We start from the raw sequence: 21,165 nt of genomic DNA, 5'->3' as shown, positions 1-21,165 counted from the left end.
AAGATGACCCAATGTATGGAGAGTGCACATATTTAAAAATTGTATTTGTATTAACACGCAACAATGTAGTAGCACATAAAAAGTAAACAAAGTGAAAGTTAGAAAAAAAATCTGTGGAAGAGGAAAAAATATTTAGAATTTCGACCCGAAAAATTGACGGCGAAGTTCAGTCCGTTCGAAAAGCGTTTATGTTAGCCTTTATTACCCGAGTTTTTGCAAATACAACCGCCAATTGTGTACGATAACTCATGTCAAATTTGGTTTGGCTATGTTCAGTAGAAAGAAAGTTGTAACATTTTGAATAACACTACCAGTTTAGAAGGTCTTTCCGCGAAACTGATAAAAACACATTTTCCCCAATATTTTAACAATCAACCGTGGAATTTTAGAGATATTTGTCAACGATAAAATCCGGTCCTTTAAACAACTTCTATGATCGACTAGACTACATAGAAGTGCTTTTTTGGGGCAGGGGAATTTTTTTAAAGTGAGGGACTATCTCGGGTTGTGTTTTCGTGGTGGCGGGGGTTGTCGATTTCACGCCACACCAGCGGTATGCAAATCGAGAGCGTGTTGGAAATGCACACATCAGTCAGGGGGGGGGGGGCAAAGACAAAGGTCAAGTGTGAGTTTACAAGTTTACAATGCAACACCATAAGAGCTTTGCATTTACATGACGGAAACCTCCTAAGTTTTAGTAAAATCTATGGTTGTTGCATACTCATTGCCTAACTTTTTTAACGCTTTGTCTTGGTTGTCTATAATCTTAAATTTATTCAAACGGGGCGTTTTGTTCACCCATGATACAAGCATCGCTTTGATTTCAAATCCAAATTTAAAATAATGATAATGATAATGATAATGATGATGATGATGATGATGTGATGATATAATAATAATAATAATAATAATAACAATAACAATAATAATAATAATAATAATAATAACAATAACAATAACAATAACAATAACAATAGCAATAGCAATAGCAATAGCAATAGCAATAGCAATAATAATAATAATAATAATAATAATAATAATAATAGTAATAATAGTAATAATAGTAATAATAGTAATAATAGTAATAATAATAATAATAATAATAATAATAATAATAATAATAATAATAATAATAATAATAATAATAATAATAATAATAATAATAATAATAATAATAATAATAATAATAATAATAATAATAATAATAATAATAATAATAATAATAATAATAATAATAATAATAATAATAATAATAATAATAATAATAATAATAATAATAATAATAATAATAATAATAATAATAATAATAATAATAATAATAATAATAATAATAATAATAATAATAATAATAATAATAATAATAATAATAATAATAATAATAATAATAATAATAATAATAATAATAATAATAATAATAATAATAATAATAATAATAATAATAATAATAATAATAATAATAATAATAATAATAATAATAATAATAATAATAATAATAATAATAATAATAATAATAATAATAATAATAATAATAATAATAATAATAATAATAATAATAATAATAATAATAATAATAATAATAATAATAATAATAATAATAATAATAATAATAATAATAATAATAATAATAATAATAATAATAATAATAATAATAATAATAATAATAATAATAATAATAATAATAATAATAATAATAATAATAATATTAATATTAATATTAGCGCCCGACATGGCGGCCAGTTTGAAACTCGCGATGTTTTTCATCGCTTTTATCGCTGGGTCTTGGAGTAGAGAAGAGGTCATGGCGTTTGTGCTCCGAGAGTAATTTGAATTTAGCTCATGTAGAGCACGTCGATTTCAACATTTATTTGCTTCACTCGTTGTACGTTTGTGTATTCTAAATGCCGGGGAGACCAAAAAAGAAAAAAACAACATACGATGGAGATTGAAGGTGCAGTTGGCAGAGACGATGAAGATGAAGTCGTCACAATGGCGGCGGTAAAGAACTTGTTCTCCGCACAAGAATCTATGCTACGGTCGTTATTCGAATCTGAAGTGAGCAAGCTTAGTGAAAGGGTCGATACTCTGGCAAGCACTGTCAGCGATCTGAAGACTAGTGTTGAATATTCTCAAAAGGAGATGCTTGATCTGAAACCGATCACGGCGAAGATCAAGGCGAAACTTCAAGAGGCCGGGGTTGAGATTAGTCGAGTACAAAACTCGCTCGAGTACCTGGAAAACCAATCACGCAGGAACAACATCAGGGTATCTGGTATTCCAGAGTCTCCTGAAAGTTGGGATGACGTCGAGGCCAAGGTCAAGGAGAATATCAAGCAAGCGTTGGATCGAAATCGAGAGGGCGCAAGAGTTGAGAGGCGCCCCGGGCCGAGAAGAAGGGATGGAGGACGTGATGCTAGTCGAGATCAGCCAAGGACGATTGTCTGCAAGCTTTACGACTGGAAACAGCGCGAGGCAGTTCTTAGAGGTGCAAGGAAAACCAAGCCAAAGGGTTTATACATAGTAGCTGAAGATTTGGCCCTAGCGACACTGAAAAAGCGGGAAGGCCAAATCGACAAGATGAAAGAAGCTAGAAGTGCTGGTAAGCTGGTCTACTTCGTGCTAGATCGTTTAGTCATTAGAGATAAAAGGAAGCCTGATATGTAGATGAATAAAAACCTATGCAATTTCTTTCCTTTTAGTCATCTTGACGATGACGAATTTCGGCTTGAGCTCTACGAGCTTCAACATGGTCGCATAAGATTTCGCCCCATGACAGGTAATCCGGAATCCGGAATCCGGAATCCGGAATCCATGAAAAAATGAGATATGGGATCCGGAATCCATGAAAAAATGAGATATGGAATCCGGAATCCATGAAAAAATGAGATATGGAATCCGGAATCCATGAAAAAATGAGATATGGAATCCGGAATCCATGCTGCTGGAATCCGGAATCCACGAGAAAAAACCCACATGGAATCCGGAATCCACACACTAGGATCCGGAATCCAGAACCCTATTGGAGAACCTGTCATGGGGCGAAAGATTTGATCTAGATCGTCTACAGAGTCTGAAATTCAATCCATTACTCACTGAAAATCAGAACCTAAGACTGTGTGTTGATAATGATCCTGATTCTAATTTCTATAAATCCTATAAGTGTGAATATTATGTGGAAGATAATTTTAATGATTTGACTGCTCAAAAGTGTTACACGGAAAAGCACTTGTCTGTGCTACATGTAAACACTCGAAGTCTTTCCAAGAATTTCGATAAATTTACTAATTTACTTTCAACTCTGGAGCTCAATTTTTTCATGATGGGAATTAGTGAAACTTGGTTGAAAGAGTCTGATCATGCTTGCAATATTGATGGTTATAATTACATTCATAACTTCCGTAAGGGAAAAACAGGAGGAGGCGTTGGTTTGTATTTGCGTCAAGACTTTGTTTACAAATGCCGACCTGACTTGTGTTTTTCCAACAAGAGCGCAGAATCTCTATTTGTGGAGATTATTCGTAATGGCCAAAAAAATATCCTAGTTGGTGTGATCTATAGACCACCTGAAAATAATGTTAGTGATTTTTGCAATGAATTAGATCAATTGCTTATGGAAACTCTAAGAATAACAAATCCTGCGTACTTATGGCAGACTGGAATTTAGATTTAATGAAGCATCATTGTCATAGGCTAACTGCGGAATTTCTTGATATTATGTATTCAAAAATGTTTTCCCATTGATTACGCGACCGTCTAGGATAACATCGCATACCGCCACTTTGTTAGACAATATATTCATAGACAACTTGGACAGTTGTTGCGATAGTGGGTTGTTGTTCTCATATATTTCAGATCCTCTACCTGCTTTTTCCATTCTTTCAGAGGACCTTAATTGTGTTTCTAAAAAGTCTCGGATTACCTATCGTGAGAAAAATTCCTCTAATATGGAAAAATTTAGATTGGAACTTCAACAGTGTGATTTGAATCTTGTGTCAGAGAGTAACAATCCTTGCGTTGCTTATGAATTGTTTTTAAAACAATTTACCTCTTTATACAATACGTGTTTCCCACTCAAAAAAAGAAAGGCGGAGAAAATGTGTTTTAGGAAACCTTGGTTGACAAAAGGCCTTTTAAAATCAATTAAGAAGAAAAGCAAGCTTTATAAACGATATCTTTCTTGTCCTAATCCAACCAGGGAGCGTTGTTATAAGACATTTAGGAATAAACTCAATCATTTGCTAAGGATTGCTAAGCGCAATTATTATGAGAGTAAACTTCTTCAATATAAGGATAATGTTAAGCGTACTTGGCAAATATTAAATGAAGTGATTAACCGTAAAACCCCTGCATCTCGCCTACCTTCTACATTCATGGTAAATAGTGAGGAAATTTGCGATCCTAAAAAAATTGCTGATAATTTTTTCGATTATTTTACCAATATTGGTCCTTCCTTAGCTGCTAAGCTACCTCAGTCTTTATTGTCGCATACTAATTTCTTGAGAATTAGTCCTACCAACTCTGTATTTTTTGAAAACACTAACCACCAGGAGATTGCTGATATTTGCAATAGTTTACGCTCGGGCACTGCCGCGGGACATGATGGCGTTAATATGGATGTTGTAAAAAAACACCTTTGACTTAATTTCGATGCCTCTGTCTCATGTTATTAATCTTTCTCTTGAACATGGCATGGCTCCCAATGGTTTAAAAATAGCCCGTGTAGTTCCTCTTTCCACTCATCTGGTGATCAGATGATCTTCGTTAATTACAGACCTGTCTCTATTTTACCAGTTTTGAATTGAAAAAACAATATTCTTTTTGATAATCAATATGGCTTCCCCAAACATCATTCAACTGCGCTGGCTCTTTTACAACTTTATGATAAATTGTCAGCTGCTATTGATAACAGGGAATATACCATAGGTGTATTTATTGATCTTTCTAAGGCTTTCGACACAGTTAATCATTATATTTTATTAGAAAAACTTCAGCATTATGGAATTCGTGGAATTCCTTTGAAGTGGTTTGAAAGTTACCTCTCAGAGAGGCAACAGTTTGTTGATTATAGTGGCCATTTCTCATCCCGTAAGTACGTCAATTGTGGTGTGCCACAGTCCGTTCTGGGCCCATTGCTTTTCCTTATTTATATTAATGATCTTTGTAACGTATCGAACGCCTTAGATTTGATTTTGTTTGCTGATGATACCAATTTATTTTTTTCTCATAAAGTCCTAAATACTCTGGTTGCTATTGTTAATGAAGAATTAGGAAAACTCACGGATTGGTTCCTAGCTAATAAGTTATCTATAAACATAAAAAAATCTAATTTCATGATATTTAGGCCGAAACAAAAAAGGCAAACGCTTGATGTGATTAAGGTGTCCATTGGCTGTCATGATATTTCACGCGTTAATGAAACTGTTTTCCTTGGTGTGGTCATTGACGAACACCTCACTTGGATTCCGCATATTTCAAATGTTGCTAGAAAAGCCTCTAAAGCCATTGGCATCATATTAAAAGCAAGCTTCTGCCTTCCCAAACGTTCCCTTCTTACGCTGTATTACTCGCTTGTCTATCCATATTTTGATTATTGTGTTAGTGTTTGGGGTTCAACGTACCATACAAATCTCGATCGCATCCGTAAGCTTCAAAAAAGAGTGGTGCGAGTTATTTCTGGAAAGTCATTTCTTGATCACACTGACCCTTTATTCAAAGATCTTAAAATTATTAAATTTGACTGTATTTATTTATTGCATATTGGTAAGTTAATGTTTCAATTCAAATTCGGTCTTTTGTCGATATCTTTTAACAGTATGTTTTATCTAAATAGTCAAATTCATAATTATACCAGAAGCGCATCACTCTTTCATATTCCTAAGTGTAGAACAAATGTAAGAAAATTTGGCGTACGTTTTCAAGGACCAAAATTCTTCAACTCCCTGGACAAATCTATTCAAACTGCTTCCTCGTATTCTTCTTTTGTTACTCGGCTTAAATTGTTTTTAGTTGCTGCTTAATTATTATTTTTTCTCGTTTTTGTTTCAACTCCCTTTTTTTTCTATTGTATTTGTGCCCCTAGCTGTGTGTGTGTATTTTTTTATATATAATTACATATTTCAATATTGAGTAGACGCCATGAACTTTTAGAAATATTAAGCTATTAAGAGCAGACGGGGATGACCATCTCGTATAAGCCTTTGGCTTTTTATGGTCTTCCCCGCCACCTAGTATTATTTTAGAAAATTATGTATAATGCAGCTTATTTGAACAGTGTGGCGAAATAAATAAACTGAAACTGAAACTTGGATGGGGAACCTTAATGCCCCTCATTATCATCATATAAGAGGCTACTCAGCGTTTACGAAAAACAAAACATTTGATGCTCAATCATAGCACGTGTGTACTATAAAGGGAATCCCTTTCGAAAGTTTTTTTTTTGTCGTTTAAATATGAAATTTCCCTGGCCGAACTGTAAAGATTTGAAGTTCCACTTCATAAGTCCGTTAAGCTCCTGTAACTATGACATAGCAATGCATTTCCGGGTGGCGCCTACCGAGACGGCCCCAAAGGCTCAGAGAAAGGATACTTTATTGATCTATTACTGACTTCAATAAAAAAAAACGCTAAAGCTCCCCAAATAAATGGATGTTTTCTCACGCTTTCACTTTCACACAAAAATAGCGGCTAACACAGGCTCTGTTAGTTTTCGTTGGTAATATTCATGAGTGATTTATTGATTTTTGGCTGTAGATGAAAAAGAGCGGGAAAACAAGTTTTCCAGAACACCAAGCACAAAGACAGGCAGCCACTTGCTCCGACACAAAGGTAAAACGAATTTTAACAAACAACTACTCGCGCACGTAAACAAACAAAACGGAAACGTCAGTAAACAACACGGAGACGTCAGTAAACAACACAGAAACGTCAACAAACAATACGGAAACTTCAGTAAACAACACAAACACGTCAGCAAACAACACAGAAACGTCAACAAACAATACGGAAACTTCAGTAAACAACACAAACACGTCAGCAAACAACACAAAAACGTCAACAAACAATACGGAAACTTCAGTAAACCACACAAAGACGTTAGCAAACAACAGAAACGTCAACAAACAATACGGAAACTTCAGTAAACAACACAAACACGTCAGCAAACAACACAAAAACGTCAACAAACAATACGGAAACTTCAGTAAACAACACAAAGACGTCAGCAAACAAAACAGAGACGTCAGTAAACAACACGAAGACGTCAGTAAACACGGAGACGTCAGTAAACAACACTAAGACGTCAGCAAACAAAACGGAAACGTAGGTAAACAACACGAAGACGTCAGTAAGCAAAACGGAAACGTAGGTAAACAACACGGAGACGTCAGTAAACACGGAGACGTCAGTAAACAACACGGATACGTCAGTAAACAATACGGAGACGTCAACAAATAACACACGCACTTAATCAAGCATTACGCGCATACCAATAAACAACACGGGGACGTCATCAAACTACACACAGGCGCCAGCGAAATTATGACAATAAACCCATCGACTAACGGCGGGCTGGCATTAAGTTCTATGTCAGTAGGTGGGGTCCCCCAACAACAACAACATAGAAGTTTATTATGTCATTCAGGAGTACAGTAAGTTAAAAATACAGAGATACGGAACTTGCATAAGGCATAGCGCTACCTAGAAATAACTTTGAGAGCTAATCTAGGCTAGGTAGCGCAAGACTTGTTAATAGGGGTATTACCGCAAGACACAGATCGAAAAGACAGAGCAAACTAATAACACAATACAAGCAAATTGGCAAACACATAAACAAAAACACAAGAGCAAATAGTAATCTCGATTTAGTACGAAGAGATCAATAATTCCTTGATGGTGCTTTTGAAACTGATTCTGGGGAGACTTTTATAGCACTCATCAACGCCCCCAACGCAGTGCTGCGCACGCGGGGTTTCCATGGCTACGCAGACTACGACCATCACCAGGTAGCGCATAATATGGCCCCGTATTTTGCGGCAGTCTCCGTTTGTACGTCGGGTCATCGAGACGAGACCGCGGAGCGTGCTGGATCATGATTGCCTTCCAGGGGATCTCGGTTTTAACTTCGGCCTAAATTGTATTACTGTCGAATCCGTTGTATCGCGACGCCACATTTTCAAGGCATCGATTTGTTTTTGTCTTTTTGGATTTTCTGTTCCCCCAGTAAAATTATTCCTTTTGCAGTTGCCTTGCTTTCTGTCGCGACACTGTCTGGTTTTTGTCCAGAGGAAAGCGAGGAAAGCCAGGGAAGTGCACAAAGCGAGACTCTTATTGGCTCAGAATGGTTTTACTGACGGAACAGAAAACCAAAAAAAATGTGTTTTGAAAACGCGGGTCGCGATACAAGGTATTCGACATTAAATGCGCAAAGCAATAAACAACGCGTGCACGCATCAGCAACCACTTAGACGTCAACGAAAAGTTACTGTTGTTAGTTTTGTTTATTTTCTAACTTGTTTCAGAAAACGGTGAAGAGCCACCGAGGAAGCGAAGTCGCATAGGCAAGGACATCAAGGAAGGAAAGGAAAATTACCACAGAGACGACCCTCAAATAAACGTGTGCCTGAATTATCTTAAAATTGGGTAGGTCAACTAAAACTGTGAATTGGCAAGTATATGGTGAGAGACGGGGAGAAATATGGTGGGACTGGTCAATGAGAGGTGGAGTACATAGTAAGAATTGGTGAAAATATCGAATGTCGATCAACTTATTGTTTTTTTTTTATACTGAAAATACAATGATTTATTCGCAAGAAAACTTCAATATAACAATCTACAAAGAGGTCTGATACATTATTGACGATATTCGATTGAAATTATTTTGGCTACTCGCTTGACTTGGCCGATGGGGATGGATGCTTTGTGACTCGACATATAGGGGGAGCATAAAATGGCGGCGTGATTGATCCTATAAGCGCCCTGTTGCTGCGCCCGCACACTGTTTTTTTTTTTTTTACGGTACGTAAGGCCCTTGCGTTTACAGTGTGGACACTTGTTTCAGTGTTGAGACTGAGAAAGACTCGCCCGTGAGGGAATTGGTGCGAAGATACATACGGTGCTCCTCTCGTATGACCATAGGACACGTCAAGAAGTACCTCAAGCTGAAATTAAACCTAAGTGCAACAGATCAGGTGCGGTTATCACATTCACAGACTAGATATCTATAGACTAAACTAGACAGACTATGCACGGCTTAATCCGGGGACAGAGCACCTACTATCATTAATAGAGCAAGTAAGACCAGATACAGACCAGATACAGACAAGGTACAGACCAGATACAGACCAGGTACAGACCAGGTGCAGACAAGATACAGACCAGGTACAGACCGTATACAGACCAGGTACAGACAAGATACAGACCAGGTACATACCAGATACAGATCAGGTACAGACAAAAACAGACCAGGTACAGACAAGGTACAGACCAGATACAGACCGTATACAGCCAGGTACAGACCAGATACAGACCAGGTACAGACCAGGTACAGACCAGGTACAGACCAGGTACATACCAGATACAGACCAGGTACAGACAAAAACAGACCAGGTACAGACAAGGTACAGACCAGGTACAGACAAGGTACAGACCAGGTACAGACCAGGTACAGACCAGGTACAGACAAGGTACAGACAAGGTACAGACCAGGTACAGACCAGGTACAGACCAGGTACAGACCAGGTACAGACCAGGTACAGACCAGGTACAGACCAGATACAGACCAGGTACAGACTAGATACAGACCAGGTACAGACCAGGTTTAGACCAGATACAGACCGTATACAGACCAGGTACAAGACCAGATACAGACCAGGTACAGACCGTATACAGACCAGGTACAAGACCAGATACAGACCAGGTACAAGACCAGATACAGACCAGGTACAAGACCAGGTACAGACTAGATACAGACCAGGTACAGACTAGATACAGACCAGGTACAGACTAGATACAGACCAGGTACAGACCAGATACAGATCAGGTACAGACCAGATACACACCAGGTACAGACCAGATACAGACCGTATACAGACCAGATACAGACCAGATACAGACCAGGTACAGACCAGGTACAGACCAGGTACAGACCAGATACAGACCAGATACAGACCAGGTACAGACTAGATACAGACCAGGTACAGACTAGATACAGACCGTATACAGACCAGGTACAGACTAGATACAGACCAGGTACAGACTAGATACAGACCAGGTACAGACTAGATACAGACCAGGTACAGACCAGGTACAGACCAGGTACAGACTAGATACAGACCAGGTACAGACCAGATACAGATCAGGTACAGACCAGATACAGACCAGGTACAGACCAGATACAGACCGTATACAGACCAGGTACAGACCAGGTACAGACCAGATACAGACCAGGTACAGACCAGGTACAGACCAGATACAGACCAGGTACAGACCAGGTACAGACCAGGTACAGACTAGATACAGACCAGATACAGACCAGATACAGACCTGATATAGATCAAGACAGACCAGTTATAAACCATGTGTAGGTTAAGTGCAGATACAACAACCTGCTTTGCAGTGCTAGTAAATGAGGTAACTGAGTATTTAAATCTGATTTTCCGCCGTTTTTTTTTTCAGGTGGAGGTGATGTGTAACGGTGAGATCATGGGAAAGGACCACACACTCGAGTTCGTCTACATGACAAGATGGCGGGTTAAGGCAAAGGTAACAATGATTATTGTCCTCACTTCACCCCCCCCCCCCTCCCCTCCCTTAGAACACATCGAACATCTTTCTTTCCAACAAGCTAGCAATGAATTTGCCTTTTTATGTGTTCCCATTTACTACAAGCAATATGACGTCTCCTTGTTGTCATGGTGAATCGATGATGTCATCGGTTAGGTTTTTAACTATGTTTTCTAGCATGGAATCCTTGTAAACTGGATATATGCTGCAAAATTATAGGACTTTTGGGAAATCATTGGACATGTGGTTGTTGTGGTTCGTTCTCTAGTTTTGAGTAACAACAGTTTGTAAATCATCTAGCCGATACGTGAGGGGCCTTAGCAACCATAACGTAACCTTAGCAACCATAACGACTTATATACGTCATCTCGCTCAATGACATGAGCTAGGCCTGGATAGGTAAACGTTTACGAGGTACGTGCACCGATAGGCCTCATGGGTAGTCTTTCTTTCTCGATAAAATCGAGGAGCCAATTTGTCTCATTTACTCTACAGGATCATTCCATCCTCACTCTTCAATATCGGCCAAAGCTAGACTTCTCTTAAATGGATACAAGTTCCCAAGGAATTCCAAGAATTACTGCTGTTGTCTCGCCTGTCACAAACTCTAGAACGCGAAATGGAGGCACAATTACGCGTATTTTAACCGCGCGCATATTTAAATCCACAATTACGCGTATTTTAACCGCGCGCATATTTAAATCCAATCAGCATTTTGTTATTTTTTCTTACTCGTCAAAACAGTAACATTCGCGCACCTAGTGGCAACCGAACACAGACGATAAACAGACCTATGGCATTTGTATATTGCATAGCAAATCGTTAAAAGTTTCAGATTTTATTTTTGATAACCAAATGTTGTCACTAAATGGTACCACCTGTTGAAAATTCCATTTAATGGTCCTAGTGTATCGTCGTTGCGTTGTTCTTAAACGTAGGAAACAAAGTTTCCAAATATCAAATACAAACCACCACCAAATGATACGATATTGTACATATTAGAATTCTAGCAAAGTGTTTATTGTATATATGTTGTAAATATCAGAGTATAAATAAAGGAGTTTTTAACAATAGTGTTTACTGTCATTAACAGATAGACAAAACAAACAACACATGACGAAACCACACTACATCATTCAACATCTTCCAACACCCCGCAACATGAAGACAAATTGCTCATGAACCAATTGCTCGCACTTCTAGTCATACCTAAATCCTAATAAAAATTGCTCCCGATAAGAGCTCTATTATCCGTCATGCATTACACTACAAGATAGACGTTCCATTGATATACGAAGTTGCATCTATTGCACGCACTGTTAGTCATCCAGGTCTAATGTCGTCTTCGCATAGAGGCTCAATTAGCCGGCATTAAGTCATGGAGTCATTTATTAGAAAAATGCATCCGATCTATAGAAAATGTCTATTTGAACGACTTTTTTTTCTCATCTTTGGTAAAATGAAACACCTGAGTAATTTATTAGGAAAACGGCTCCGATCTATCGAAATTCTCTTGTACTTTACTGACCCTTGGTTGTATGAAGCTATGTTTTTGAATGTTTGGTATTTTGTTCGTTAAAAGGAAAGGAGAGTCTAATATAGAAATAATACTGACTGAGTTCTCCTTTTATTATACTAGACTACACTAACCTGAGTTTATGTCTCTACTTGAGCAAACAGCATCTCACGTTTTCGTGTCCTTTTCTTAGAACTTAGAGAAAGAGGCCAAATCGAACAAAGGTACGCAGAAGATTTTTTTTTAGACAGGTTCAAGTTGACTAAATAGTTAGCCAGAAAGTAAAATTATATCACTTAATATTACTTTCAAATGCAAATGCTTTTATGGTTAAAAACTTTTCAATGGGCTTTTTTATCATTCAGTGACACTCACAAATGTCATAAATCTTGAGATCTACAAAAAACAAATGTGTCAGTCGCTTAATAGTTATTCACACCAAATAACAAAAACTTTAATTAGTCTATTTTAAGCACTAATGTGTGTTTTATAAAACTTTTTCTAAGAACAAGAAGATATGTTTTCGCGTTACCAGAAACATTTCGTGGATACCTAGTCAAAGTTTTCATATATCAAAACACCATGGCTTATCTTATCTTGAGTATTGCTTTTATAAAAACTTTGGTATTATACGTTTAAATTAGTTTGCATAGCTTCTGTAATTATGCGAAAGTAACGTTTTTATTCTACAAACAGTGTAATTAGAGAATGCGGCAGGTGCAGAAAGGGGAAGTTGTGCTATTCGCTATGCACTATTCATTATAGTTTGCTAAATATTGACAATATCAACCGGCATCATTTATTCAAAGTCACAATTTTCCTGAACTTGGCCCTAGGAAAATGCCTTTCGTTCTTGACAAAGACTCGAGTGAAGACTTGGACTTGGGGTTTCAGGTTTAATTCTGATTTTCACAACGTCCACCTGCCCTATAACAAATGAAATATTCATGACAACGAATAAAGAAAACCAAAAAGATCAGAACCTCGACTGGAAAATACTGGTTCCACTAGAGTGGAATTTAGTTAGCGCGTTGGTTTGTACAGTGTTAGTTTGTTCTCTGGCCTGTCTGCGGTTAGCAAGACAGTCTAAACACCATAAGAGCAGGTTAAGGGGTGCTTTGCGCTAATCGCCACATATCCGGCGACATATCTGTTCATAACATACCAGCGCCGTCGACCAATAAGCCCAAAGAATAGAATCCGGGGCCTTGCGCTAATAAAGTTAACCGCGGGTCATAGATAACCAGTCTAGTGGTGCGTGTTGTGAGGCGAACAGCAGAGCAAATCAGCCGCCAAGTGCTTGGATACATGATGGCAATTCTTCAGGTATGTGAGTATAACCGTCATCGCCATTCACACGATCCCAACGGGCACGAAAGCGAGATAAATTGTCGCTTCTTTACCCTAACAAGCTAGTAAGGTTATGAACATTGAAAAGGAAATCATTTGGAGGTCTTTTAAGAGTCCATTATCCTATTGGAATTGGGAAAATGGAAATTGACCAGCTGAGGAAACTAAGATGGAAGTGAAGGGTGCACTTAAGCCTCCCATACGAGAAACACAGCGCGCATAGAGAACTGTTATCAACGCTGATATCAGCTAAACTCGAAACCCGAACTGGATCTAACACTAATATATCAGATTTATGAAACAGCAATAGATAATCATAATTGATTTCCCAGTGACGTGTTTCCCAACATCTCCTAGTCGACTTTAACCAACACTACACAAAATGAACGGTTTTGTGACCTAGCTTATCGCTTTCTTCACCAACACAAGGAATAATAAACAGTGCTGTTATTTCTTCTCTAGAGAAGTGTCGAGTCTCTTTGCCTAGCAATGGAGTTAATCAAAGACGACTTTTTTACTTCTTGAAATTGTAGTAAACAGGTTGACTGTTTAGCTAGCACAAGGAATAATACCAAGTCATTACACAAAATTACAGTTTGAACATTTAACGCTACAAATCATCTTAACAGAGACAAGAAGTCGAAAGCGAAAAAGCGCTTCGACATTTCATAAGGGTTCTTGTTTGATCCCAATTTAATATTTGGTTTGTGTAATGTCCTAGTCAAACCGGGAAAGAAAGCTGCAGCTCCGTGAATTAAATCCGCATATTACTTGCGGTCTTTGCAGAGGATATCTCATAAAGCCCACGACGATCACAGAGTGTCTACATACATGTAAGTCCTTAGGTTAGGTCTCTTCATATGTGGTGCAGGCTGTACTAAAGGTGAGTGTATTACACATGTAGCAGCCACCGAGCAGCTGCTCCTAGCGTTCATTGCGCACTATTCATATCACCATTATAATTTTATCATCATCAAGCGATTCAAGCTCCATCGATCATTTAAATAATTCGGCTTCTAAGGAAGAGTTTAACAATAATGATATTTCAACGTGTTCCTTGACGATTATTTTCCCGGGAATATTAGGAACACATGTCTGTCCTGTTTTCCTTGCCATCGAATAATTCATAAGCAGGAACACTTTTGACGCTTTTGGAAGTAATGTTATTAGATACAACAGTTGGATATGATTAAAAGCAATTACAGTGACAATTGAGAAATTTAACACTCCGAAAATGTCTTTCAGAATATATTACCAGGGGAAATTTTCGCGATTGCGGCCTGATTTATTAAACATTGCCATTTCTCTTTACACAGTGCGAGTAAATTTAATTCTAAATTTGCTGACGTTACTAGGAGAACTTAAACGAATCCCGTTGGGTCACACAAAACGATATAACCAGACCTCACGCATAGAAACCAATGAAAACACGCGCTATTAAAAACCAGATCTGTAGCATCTTTAAACGTTAAACTCGGATTATGCGTACGGATCGCTCGGGAGGTATAAGCTACAATCTGTCTCTGCTTCTCACGTTTGATCTAGTTTGATATAAGCGTGAATTCGGCCACAGTGCGTGGCTTGACAGCTGTTAAGTACGAGTGTAAATACGGCATGTCAATACTTCCGTAGCGTGTCAACGTCACCGCGGATTAGGATTACATCACTCCTCGCAACTCGTGTTTATGGCCTATATATCACTGCACGCCATAATACTAGTCTAAGCGAGAGAGAAATAATCAGGCATTCCATTACTACACAGAACGAATGAAATTTATATACTGGTATACCACGGCACGCCATTACTATACTGAGTGAAGAAAGTTTATGGGCTGGTATACCTCTTCACGCCATTACTACTGAGTGAAGAAAGTTTATGGGCTGGTATACCTCTTCACGCCATTACTACTGAGTGAAGAAAGTTTATGGGCTGGTATACCTCTTCACGCCATTACTACTAAGTGAAGAATGTTTATGGACTGGTATACCTGAGCACTAAGCAAGGTCGTGTTTATGGACTGACATCAATATAAGGTGGTAATTTTTGCATAAAAATTCAACATTTTTTTTTCATTTTTCATTTCTCGATTTTTTGGGGGGAGGTCAGTTCGAAATCACAATGTTTGTGCCGTTTGGCACATTTAGCGTTACAATGAAAAATAAACCTGGATGATTCGATTTCCTTGTATAGTATCGGATAATAATGTGTTTATTTAATAAACTTAAAAGTTTCATACGAAATCTTGCTAGTAAAGCGATATTTTGCCTGGGGCGATTGCACTAACGAGGCCCTGAGGACTGATGTCAAATACACTTAGATAACCACTCATCTCGTCTCTGCCGTGCTCATTCTAACAGAACGTCAATAAGCTCTATGGAAACAGTGGAGATCAAGCCGAACCCTAAAACCGAACCCAGGGCACTGCAGAAAAAAAACAGATGACCAAATCATTGGGATAACCGTGTGTTTGCTAAATTGATAATGACTAAAATTAATACGATTTAAGTTTTAATTGGGATATTTCGATGCGAAAATCTACCAATTCCTTTCACCCTGCCAACACAGACTTTCTCTTCTCACTCTGCTAACAAAGGTTTTTTCCCTCGTGATACTTGGTTTCCTTTGTCGCAGTTTCGGCTACTCGCGTTTTTAGCATAAATTCAAACGAATAACGCGAAAACCCAGAGACGCGAATTGGCAAGTTACGTGCTAAAACAAAGAGAAAGAGAAAAAAACTTCTAGCATTTTCCTTATTTTTTTTGCCTACTTTCACCTACTCGGTGATCCGAGTATTGCTGTTTTGAGAAAGAGAACAGAAAGACCACAAAACATTTACGGATTATCGATCGAGTGACACAGAAGTCCAACAATAACTCGCACGAGCTTTACAAGGAATTCACGAGTTAAAAATTGGCGCGCCGCCAAAAGCTCTCCACATGCATAACAAGCAAATTTTAGCGAATTTGGAGAGGATTTCTAGGTTTTAATAGGATTTAGCCGGACAAAAAATAACCGTTAGACAAAACAAAAATACAGGCTAGACAAAACACTGTAAAAATGATAGGGATGCTCGTCGGAAATTTGAAAAATACCCCTAAAAAATACCCGCACCACCAAAAATTGCTACCCTAAACAATACCTCAGGAGCCTTAAAAATACCATTTCTAAGAGAAAAGCCTCTTTCTTTTCTCGGATACCCCCCCCTAAAAATACCTGAGGCCCAATTTCGACCCCTAAAAAATACGACGAGCATCCCTATCAAGTCGACCTGGCCCCCTGCCCTTTCGGGCATTCGTTGTTTCTTATCTTGTTTTGGCGGCGGCCTCACTCGTAAATTAATCAGGATAAGTACGGCTTTCAATCTAGTCAGGAAAAGAACACACTTGAGTAGTTTGTTCATTTATAGAATAATTAACCAATCCAAAGTCAATGTTTTAACACGTCCCATCCCAGCCTTATCTTGTGTTCTTTTGCTTTTTTTATTTGTTTTTTTTTTTTCTGTTTACTTATTTATATATATATATTTTTTTTAGTTTGCCGAAGTTGCATCATCCTGAGGTTTCAAGACGGCGAGGTCAACCTGTGTCCAACGTGCAACATTCTTATCCACGAGACAAATCCTCTCGAAATGCTGAGGTTCGTGACATGACGTGACGTTATCGTTAGTTAAGCGTTACATGACAAAACTTAGCGTCACCGTGATAAGGTGGCGACGAGAGAAGTCGTGACCGTGGTAAGAGCGTGACGATAACAGAGCAATACATTACGAGAACGAGCATTCACGGCCACGTTCATTATCGTAAGAGAAATGCCGAGATATGCCTAACCGCGAGGTAACCATGACAAGTAATTTGCGTGATCGTGATGGTGTGACCGTAAAACGTGTGTACATTACCATGAGAGGTGTGTGCTTGATCGTGAGAGGCGTGATCTTTAGAGGCGTGTGCGTGATCTTTAGAGGCGTGTGCGTGATCTTTAGAGGCGTGTACGTGATCGTGAGAGCCATGTACGTGATGGTGAGAGGCGTGATAATGAGAGGCTTTTGCGTGATGGTGAGAGGTGTGTGCGTGATGGTGAAAGGCATGTGCGTGATCGTGAGAGGCGTGTGCGTGATCTTGAGAGGCGTGTGCGTGATGGTGAGAGGCGTGATCGTGAGAGGCGTGATCGTGAGAGGCGTGTGCGTGATCTTGAGGGGTGTGCGTGATGGTGAGAGGCGTGTGCATAATCGTGAAAGGCGTGTACGAAATCGTGAGAGGCGTTTACGTAATCGTTAGAGGCGTGATCGTGAAAGGCGTGTACGTGATCGTGAAAGGCGTGTACGAGATCGTGATAGACGTGTGCGTGATCGTGAGAGCCGTTTACGTGATCGTGAGAGATCGAGTATGCGTGATCGCAAGTGGCGTTTGCGTGATCGATAATGCACGTAACCATTCCATGATAGTTTTTTTACTCGCGTCTTCTGCCCTGTATAGATCAGACAAGACGCTGGAAGACATAATCTACAAACTAGTACCCGGACTACAAGAAGGTAACACTATATCAACCATGTCCACTAATCGCGTCGCGGAGTGGTAACGAATCGCTACGCCATCCTAACAGTGGGCAGGGCAACCCCCTAGCCCCAACCCCCCGGATGACCGTCTAATCTCAGATAAAAGATCTGTCTGCGTAACTTTCTTCCCGCCTTACAAGGCAAATTCTGACCACGCGCCTGTGAGGATGCCATGGTAACGCACGTGTGCGATTGACTCGCTTTTCTTCTCCTATTTACCGTTGCCATGACAGCAGTCGCATGTCAATAACATTACCATATTGTCGTAATTTTTCAGACGAGATCAGAAGGACGAAAGAATTTTACGAAAGTTGTCCGAAAAAGCGAACGAATCCGAGTGCAGATGGCGAGGAAGCAAAAGGTATAGACGGCGCACTTTAAAAAAATAATGGCACCTCCCATTTCCCTTCTGAAATGACCCCCTCCTCAAAATAGAATTGTATTGGCTACATGCTTTTTCCAGCGTCTATTAAGTCATTATGATGCTGTGGTCTTGAATTTAAAATTTTCTAAAAAAGTTACCCAGTCGTTATCATGTCAATAAAATAAATTTTACTTGTATTTTCTTTATACTTGTGTGATCATGTTTTAACAGGGAGAGATTCGCTATCGCCGCCATGTAAGGTCATTAAAACCGAGGGCGACACCAGTGCCTTGCACAGGAAACCCGTGAAAGATGACTTTCACAGGAGCGACCCGCAGATTGGCGTGTGCCTCGAATGCTGCGGGTGAGATGCGGGATTCTCCATAGGGACCCCAATAGACCACTTTGTACAAAAGGGCTTTTCATTTGTTTGAAGCCCTAGCCAAATAAATCATTAGTTATATATTTGTTTCATCAGCGACTCAAGCACGGAAGAGAACGTAAAGCAACTAAACCGGAAGTTTATCAAATGCTCATCGCGCATGACCATTGCGCATGTCAAGAAATATCTTAAGCTGAAGCTGAGCTTGAAAACCGCTGACCAGGTACCCCTGCTTTAAAATTCTATGGAGTAATGTAAGCTTTGGTACCGAAAACTAAGCACCAAGGCTAGTAGGGACGTTTTCTTAGGAATTATTTATAATTTAGTATTATTACGTATTATTACAATCAGACAATCTTATTCATGTTGATAGCTTACACGTGGGAATGAGAAAACAACATACAAGTAACAATATATCTAATATTTATATAAAGATAACAATATATGATAATATCTAATATTATCTTTAAAAACTATATAATAATAGATAACAAATTTTCCATACCATTCCGTGGAATGAACTACTATTCACCACGATATCCGTCACCTCATAACAATATATAATAAAGTATAAAATGATAACATTTTATCATATTATCTATATAATAATAAGGGAGAATCTCCTGCTGTGACTCTCGTCACATGGGATTCTTATTCAATCTCTGCAGATCTTCTATTGTTTATTTTTTGTTGTTTATTGTGTTGCTTTTTCAGGTGGAGGTGATGTGTAATGGTGAGATCATGGGGAAGGACCACACCCTGGAGTTCGTCTACATGACAAGATGGCGGGTTAAGGTAATTAGGGACGGTCCTGTAGGAAAGGGATAGGGAGTGGGTGGGTGGGTGGGTGGGAGGGAGGGAGGGAGGGAGGGAGGGAGGGAGGGAGGGAGGGAGGGAGGGAGGGAGGGAGGGAGGGAGGGAGGGAGGGAGGGAGGGAGGGAGGGAGGGAGGGAGGGAGGGAGGGAGGGAGGGAGGGAGGGAGGGAGGGAGGGAGGGAGGGAGGGAGGGAGGGAGGGAGGGAGGGAGGGAGGGAGGGAGGGAGGGAGGGAGGGAGGGAGGGAGGGAGGGAGGGAGGGAGGGAGGGAGGGAGGGAGGGAGGGAGGGAGGGAGGGAGGGAGGGAGGGAGGGAGGGGGTCGAAAAGCAAAAACTAAAAACTCGCGCAAGGAAACAAAATATAGAAGAAAAAATATACAGGCCGATATTACCCCCACAGGTGCTTTGTGTAGCTTTGTAAGAAAAAAATATGTGCAAACTTGAGGCTTCCGAAAAAAAAAATCGCCCACACCACCACCCCTCCCATTATTTTATTTTTTTTTTCAAGAAGGAAATGTTTGCGTGACACTTGTTTCTAAGAAGCGAGAATTTGCTCTCACGTGACACCATTCCTTGTCTTTTTCCAGGAAGGAAGCATTTTGAGCCTGCAGTACAGACCGCGGATAGACTTCACGTGACTCGAGCAAAGAATAAAAAAATCATACCATACAGAAACACAAACAAACATACAAATATGTAAAGAGCAGATCTTAAGTAGTAGTTTGATACATAAGATGTATTATCGAACAAACCGTTCTTGTGAATGCTTTTTCAAAAAGCGCATAGACTGAAAAGATGTGTGAAAGACTGTGAAAGACTAAGGGGATCTGGATTAATATCATCTGAATCTAGGGACGGGCAACCTGAAGGTATTGTTCTTTGGGTTGGTTAACGCCGTTCTTTTCATGTACTGTCCCAAATACAAATGCGAGCAAATGAACCAATTCGATTGTTCTGTTATCTGCATTTAGGACGATAATGAAAAGAACGGCGTTCGCCCGAAGCCTTATAATCTTACAAAAGCTTGGTCATGAACGACAGCTCGATACAAGATATACTTAAAGCCGCATTGTCACCAGTTTACTTCCGGAGGTCCGACGGAAACCTCAACCGTTAAAAGACAAAAGAATCTATTCGAATCCGAGATATTAAACAGGCCATCACTCTAAATTAGCAGTCACATCCTCAGAGAAACTTCCAATAGACACACTGCTTTCTATATTTTGAAATAGTTTTCGTGTTTTCCGTTAAAAATCATCGGAGATTCTTACGTAATCGACCGGAAGTAAACTGGTGACAATGCGGCTTTAATCTTGACCTTTCCAAGTCGCCCGTTCCTGAACTAGCAGGCTCAACTTCATCCTACGTAAATATTTATATGGATTGATAAAGTATCGAAACGTTTGTAAA

At 39.1% G+C, this 21,165-nt stretch overlaps 2 protein-coding genes across 4 annotated transcripts in view; both read left to right on the top strand.

Moving 5' to 3' along the window:
• LOC5508582 (polycomb group RING finger protein 5-B) overlaps positions 1 to 11,847 on the top strand; it is a 28,873-nt gene extending 17,026 nt beyond the window's left edge. For 2 of the 3 annotated variants that reach the window (XM_048728829.1, XM_048728830.1), the window contains 5 exons: positions 6,748 to 6,822; positions 8,514 to 8,634; positions 9,053 to 9,182; positions 10,669 to 10,755; positions 11,272 to 11,847. In XM_048728829.1, coding sequence (XP_048584786.1) covers positions 6,748 to 6,822; positions 8,514 to 8,634; positions 9,053 to 9,182; positions 10,669 to 10,755; positions 11,272 to 11,322 — 464 coding nt within the window. In that variant the 3' untranslated portion in view covers positions 11,323 to 11,847. Of the gene's footprint in view, positions 1 to 1,692; positions 2,597 to 6,747; positions 6,823 to 8,513; positions 8,635 to 9,052; positions 9,183 to 10,668; positions 10,756 to 11,271 lie in introns of those variants that run through there. The other variant, XM_032377380.2, reaches the window with a different exon arrangement.
• A 1,614-nt stretch (positions 11,848 to 13,461) lies between these two features.
• LOC5508596 (polycomb group RING finger protein 5-B) lies at positions 13,462 to 20,403 on the top strand. The gene is made up of 9 exons (XM_048728832.1): positions 13,462 to 13,618; positions 14,364 to 14,475; positions 17,177 to 17,279; positions 18,116 to 18,171; positions 18,473 to 18,556; positions 18,791 to 18,923; positions 19,038 to 19,164; positions 19,656 to 19,736; positions 20,343 to 20,403. The coding sequence occupies exons 1-9, from the start codon at positions 13,601 to 13,603 to the stop codon at positions 20,391 to 20,393; spliced, it is 765 nt and encodes a 254-aa protein (XP_048584789.1). The 5' UTR covers positions 13,462 to 13,600; the 3' UTR covers positions 20,394 to 20,403.
• The last annotated feature ends 762 nt before the right edge of the window (positions 20,404 to 21,165 follow it).

This window comes from Nematostella vectensis, chromosome 6 (assembly GCF_932526225.1).
Source record: "Nematostella vectensis chromosome 6, jaNemVect1.1, whole genome shotgun sequence".
Lineage (NCBI taxonomy): Eukaryota > Metazoa > Cnidaria > Anthozoa > Actiniaria > Edwardsiidae > Nematostella > Nematostella vectensis.
Note: the sequence above shows the minus strand (reverse complement) of the source record. Positions and strands in the feature narration are given on the sequence as shown.

Bases quoted from the DNA above. Each gene is read 5' to 3' on its own strand.
- LOC5508596 (XM_048728832.1), top strand. The intron at 17,280-18,115 runs GTTCGTGACATG...TGCCCTGTATAG, and splicing joins AATCCTCTCGAAATGCTGAG to ATCAGACAAGACGCTGGAAG. The intron at 18,924-19,037 runs GTGAGATGCGGG...TTGTTTCATCAG, and splicing joins GTGTGCCTCGAATGCTGCGG to CGACTCAAGCACGGAAGAGA.